At 42.6% G+C, this 6,232-nt stretch overlaps 1 protein-coding gene across 2 annotated transcripts in view; it reads right to left on the reverse strand.

Annotated features, from left to right (window-relative positions):
* Window positions 1-5,540: 5,540 nt before the first annotated feature.
* Window positions 5,541-6,232, reverse strand: part of MTCH2 (mitochondrial carrier 2) — a 29,820-nt gene continuing 29,128 nt past the window's right edge. For both annotated transcript variants that reach the window (XM_006157833.3, XM_006157832.3), the window contains one exon: window positions 5,541-5,808. In XM_006157833.3, coding sequence (XP_006157895.1) covers window positions 5,722-5,808 — 87 coding nt within the window. In that variant the 3' untranslated portion in view covers window positions 5,541-5,721. The remainder of the gene's footprint in view (window positions 5,809-6,232) is intronic.

The raw sequence follows: 6,232 nt of genomic DNA on the forward strand, positions 1-6,232 counted from the left end.
TTCCCTTTCTCTCTGTCTCTCACTAGTTGAATTAAAATAAATTAATTAATAAATAAAATTAAATAAATAGGGGCTGGCAGGTGGTGTTGTAGTTAGGGGTGCTAGACTCCCACATGGCCAACCACGGTTCAAGTCCTGAACCTGGTGGCTTGCTTTCTCACTTTCCTCTCTCTTGCTCTCAACGCTCTGTCCCTTTCTGGTCAAATAAAATTAATAAATAAAGCTAAATAAAATAATTGAAAAAAATTAAATGATTCTTTAAAAAACAGACTTTGTAAAAAATAATTTTATGATGGGATCAGGAAGTGGTGTAATGGCTATGTCACTGGAATCACATGCAGTTGATCACAGTTCTGAGTCCTGGACCCAGTGGCTTAAACTCACGCCAGGCGCACGTGTATGTGTGCCCCAAATCCCAAGAGGATAAGGGATTGTGTGAGGCTACCCCCCTGGGAGATGATTTCTCGCTTTCTGTCTCTCTCTCTCTTTGTGGCGAATGCACATGCCCTATAGCATAAACCTCTCCAAAAAAATAAATAAAAATAATTTTATAGGGACCAGCAGGTGGCATGGTGGTTAAGGTGCTGGACATGCACACATGGCCAACCACAGTTCAAGTCCCGGTGACTTAACACTCACGCCAGGCATGTGTACGTATGGCCTGTTTTCTCACATTCTCTCTCTCTCTCTCTCTGGTCAAATTAAAATAAATGAGTGAATAAATAAAATTAAAAATATAAAATTTTTTTAAATTTAATGCTATTAGGGAAGGGGAGTTTGAAGGCAAAGACTTTACACCTTTAGAAGGACTGAGTGCTTCAAAGTTGCCCTAGCACTGAATGTTACAGTACAGGGAGACTTTCAGTCAAGACAGGAGGACATCTCCAGAGTTGGAAATCACAGTGAAGCCAAGGTATAGTCAAGTAACTGTAAGCTGGACTGGGACCAGCGGCTGGCATAATGGCTACGTCACTGGACTCCCATGGAGTCAACCGCAGTTCAAGTCCCAGACTTGGTGGCTTAAACTCACTTTTGGCACATGTGCATGTGTGCCCAAGATCCCAAGAGGAGAATGGAGGAGAAGAGAATTGTGGCGTGGCCATCTCTCCGGGGGGTGATTTCTTGCTTTCTGTCTGTCTTTCTAGCGAGCGCAGTGTCCCCCTAAGAAAAACCCCTAAAAAAAAAAAAAAAAAAAAAAAAGGCAGATGTTTAGTTTCTTTCCTCCTAAATTTGCTTTTATACCTCCTTTTTAAAAGAGGTTTTTGCCTTAGGGTGCGTGTGCTCACCAGAGATAGATAGATAAAGACAGAGACCGTGAGAGCGAAAGTGAGATACCACCTCAAGGGGATGGCCATGCCAAAATTGCTTCTCTTCCAGGGATCCTGGGCATGCACGCACATGTGCCTGGTGTGATTTTCAAACTACCATGTCCAGACTTGAAACATAGTCAGCCATGTGAGTCCAGTGATGTAACCAAGCCATCAGAGGCCCCAACATACCCTGGTATTTTTATAATAGTCTCAGAAGTTCTAGGAAACCCTGCATTTTTAAATAAATAATTATTTAACTTTATTGAATGATTGAATTTTTTTTAGAGGATTTTGCTATAGGGCATGTGCGCTCGCCAGACAGACAGACAAGACAGAAAGCGAGAAATCAACCCCCAGAGGGGATGGCCAAGTGGCAATCCCTTCTCCATTTTCCTCTTGGGATCTTGAGCACACACGTACACATGCCTGGCGTGGGTGTTAAGTCACCGGGTCTGAAACTCAAACTGTGGTCAACTACATGGGAGTCTAGCAACACAGCCATTTTGTTAACTGCTGGTCCCAATTGATTGAAATTTTACAAGAGAGAGGGAAAGTGAGAAAGCAAGCCACCAGGACCAGGACTCGAACTGCGATCCACCATGTTGTGGGAGTACACCAGTGCCCTTAACCACCATGCCACATGCTGGCTCCACTGTACATTCTTTTATCCAGTCAAGGTTTCAATAATCACACTTCTAATGCAAGTATTCCCCAGTAATTTAGGTGATACTGCCAAACCAAACCACACAGTTTCACAGATGTATTAATCTTTTTTTTTTTTTTTTTGGAGAGGTTTTTGCTATAGGGCGCGTGCGCTCGCCAGAGAGAGACATAGAGACAGAAAGTGAGAAATCACCCCCCAGAGGGGATGGTCATGTCGCAATCCCTTCCCCTCCATTCTCCTCTCAGGATCTTGGGCACGCACGCACACGCGCCCGGCGTGTTTTAAGTCACCGAGTCCGTGACGCAAACCGCGGTTGACTACATGGGAGTCCAGCAACATTGCCATTACACTAACTGCTGGTTCCCAACAGATGTATTAATCTTTAATGAAGTTTATAGACTTTACTGAGTTAGCCCATTATTATTTTTAAAAATTATTTAATTCCATTTGTTATTATAATTTCATTTGACTAGACAGAGACAGAGAGAAGAGAGAAAGTGAGAAAGCAATCTGCTAGGTCCAGAACTTGAACCCGGGTCAGCCATGTGAGAATCCAGTGCCTTTAACTGCCATGCCACCTGCCGGCCCCATTATTTTTTAAAAACTATTTTAACTAACTATATTTATGCATTTATTAATTTTTAATTAGACTGGAGAGGGACAGAGTAAAAAAGAGAGAAAGAGGGAACGTGAGGGACCAGCAGTTAGCGTAATGGCTATGTCGCTGTACTCCCATATAGTTGACTGCAGTGCAAGTCCCAGACCCGGTGGCTTAAACTCATGCCGGGGATGTATGCCTGAGTGCCCAAGATCCTGAGAGGACAATGGAGAAGGGATTAAGGCATGGCCATACCCCCCCCGGGGGGGTGATTTCTTGCTTTCTATCTCTCTGTCTCTGTTTTTCTGGTGAGCACATGTGCTCACCCCTTCCCTCCTCCCCAAAAAAGAGGAGGGAACATGAGAAAGCAAACTGCTAGGTCTTGTACTTGAAGTGTGGTCGGCCATGGGAGCCCAACACCCTTAACCACCACTCCCCCTGCCAGCCCCATCAGTCTGTTATTTCTTGTATGCATATGTTTTAAGATCATCTACCCGGGGCCAGCAGGTGGCAGGTGGTTAGGGTGCTGACTCCCAAGTTGCTGACCATGGTTTGAGTCCTAGACCCAGGAGATTGAAATTCTGGACACATGTGCATGCCCACCCAAAATCCTGAGAGGATGAAGGAATTGTGGTGTGGCCATTGCCCTGAGGGGTGATTTCTCACTTTCTTTCTGGCAAGCACATGCACCCTACAGTAGTCTCTCCATAAAAATTAAGAAGTGTACCTATTTATTATTTATTATTATTGTATTTATTAGCCCTGGAATAAACCTCAGACTTTTCTTCTTTCTCTTTTTTGTAAAAGGGTGCATTGGCTCTACCAGAGACACAGGAGAAAGCGCTCCTCCCAGGCATGACGCCCCACAATCCCTTCTGATGCATTCTCCTTCTTTTCAGGACTTTATGCACCTGGCCTGTTTCTCGAGCTGCTGGGTCTGGAATCTGAACCATGCAGAAGGCCCTATAGGGATCCTGCTACCCTTAAAAAAAAAAAAAAAAAAGATTTTATTTAACTTTATTATTTTCCAGTTTGATCAGAGGGACAGGAAAAGTGAGAAAGCAAGTCACTAGGTTTAAGACTTGAACTGTGGTTGGCCAAGTGGGAGGTCAGCACCTTTAACCACCCTGCCAACTGCCAGTCCTGAGATCCTGCTACCTTAACCACCAGGTCACAGGGTCAGCCCCAAACATCAGACTTTTATGTTAACAGCTTATAATAACTTTTTTTTTTTTTGAGAGAGAGGTTTTTTGCTATAGGGTGTATGCACTCACCAGAAAGACAGAGACAGAGAGACAGAAAGCAAGAAACCACCCCTCAGGGGGGATGGCCATGCCACAATTCCTTCTCCTCTATCCTCCTCTTGGGATCTTGGGCACACACACACACGTGCCCGGCCTGAGTTTAAGCCACTGGGTCTGGGACTTGAACCGCGGTCCACTACATGGGAGTTCAATGACATAGCCATAACACTAACTGCTGGTCCCCAGCTTATAATAAACTTTGATGGAGGGCCTCAGGTTCGGGATGCTTACTGGACCTACAGCTTGAATGTAAGGAAGACTGAAACATCTAGACTAGTAAACTCTAAATCCTAGGTCTTCAAGAAGTTTCTCAGCAGCCCAACATGCACAGTCAAAACCGAAGTCTTTGTCGCCCCCTGGTGACAGACTGGTTAATACAGTCAGACATGTTCTGACTAGGAAGGGGCAAGTGTGTGTGTGTGTGTGCGCACAGAAGCCACAAGATGAACATGGCATTTTCCTACAGCATCTTTACTTGAAGATTTTTTGGAAGAAAAAAGTAAGTAATGCAAAACATTTTTATATTAAAACAAATGCAGATAATAATATTGAATAGTTTATAAAATTTACATTACTTTTAGAGACAAAGTAAGACACATCAAAGACATTTCAAGCTAAGCAACTTGTGAGCTTCAGGCTGTGTCCCCCACACCCCGCGGTGGGAGGGGACCCCTGCACACTCACTTTATCTAATGTCATGGCGCTGCTGCTTTGACAGAGAAGTCTCAGAAGCAGGGAATTAAGTGCTTACTCATTTGGCAATGTCTCAGAGGAATATTTAAGGTTAGTGAAACCAAAGACTTTCTCATTTTAGAACATTTTCACCTATCTTTAAAAGGCCTGAGTAAACAAGAGCTTTATGCATGAATTGATTTTTATTTCCTTGTAAAGTGATTGTTCGTCCTTCCATAAATGCTAACATGCCCGAGGGTATGACATGCGAGGTGGTCACTATCCTAAGGACCCGTGGGCTCGGTCCACATTTCCAGATACGGAGTTACAAATGTCCTTCCAAGGGGTCACCAGGCACTGAGAACCAACTACTCACCTCTGCGACAGTAACTAACGAAAGGACACAGAACAAGAACTGAGGAACTAAGATTATATACAATTAGAACCCTCTAGCCATGTGGTCTGTGGACTGGCAAAGACTAGCTCTTAGAAAAGGGGAGCTACTGGTATAGTATTTGCTTTTCTTATCCAATGTGAAAATAATAACTTATTTTTTAGGAAAAAGCCATTATATGCTTCCAAATCTTACTTATTCATTAACTGTCCTTTTTCTTTGTTGCTGGTAGGTAGAGATTTTCTAGGGTAAATTTTCCAACTGATCTTTTTTTTTCCCCAGAAGGAGATAATGTTAATCAATGTGCCAGAAGCTCACAATGGGAAGCTGACTCTGGTGGTTGCTGCTAACTCTTTAGGGTCCCACCTAAGAAGAGCTCCCATATAGCTTGCTTTTTTCATTTTTTTAAGTTTTATAAATTATTGATCTTTCTTCCTGGGATTCTACTTTACATTTTACCAAGACTTAAACTCGAGACTCAAATCGCATGGCAACCAGCCTGTACCTTTAAGAAAATATAAAAAAAAGTTTTCTCTTTAAGTAAAATAAGAATTTGAAGTAAAGAGAGTCCCATATCAGAACAACTAAAGGGCGAATATCTGTGGTAAATGATATTTTACTGGGAAAAAGAACAAAAAAGGCAGACACCAAACACCTCCATTTTCCCAAGATTAAATGATTATTAAAAAAGCGCGCCACACTGTATAGAAATCAACATTCTCTCCCATAATTCTGTGCATCTGGGACTATAGAAATGTCACTGTCCCTGCCCCACATCTTCAAATTAACATTCTCAGGTCACAACAATAAGTCTTCCCACAGGGGACCTTCCGGAAAAACAAGCTATTTCCTCGGCTCATATTTCCCTGTAAAAAACAAACAAACAAAAAACACAAATAAAGTCCAGCAATGAAGATGTAATCAACCGACCCTAACCAGCAGAGAGAGCCACCTGGACATGTTCCTGAAAGACAGGACAAGTGTGACCAGGACAAAACGGTACTAATATATATATTTTTAATTTCTTTAATTATTTTATTTATCTTTATCCATTTATTTATTTATTTATTTACTTTTATTTAACCACAGAGGGGGATAGAGTGAGAGAGTGAGAGAGAAAGCAAGCTGCGAGGTCTGGGACTCGAACGGTGGTTGGCCATGTGGGAGTCCAGCACCTTTAACCACCACACTACCTGCTGGCCCCCAAAATGGTACTAATTCTACAGAAGAGAGATTCGTATCCTGACAGGATAAGCTACCAGGAACTATCTGACTGTAATTTTTCAAAAA

The sequence above is a fragment of the Tupaia chinensis genome, unplaced genomic scaffold, assembly GCF_000334495.1.
Source record: "Tupaia chinensis unplaced genomic scaffold, TupChi_1.0 Scaffold000561_1, whole genome shotgun sequence".
Taxonomy (NCBI): Eukaryota; Metazoa; Chordata; class Mammalia; order Scandentia; family Tupaiidae; genus Tupaia; species Tupaia belangeri.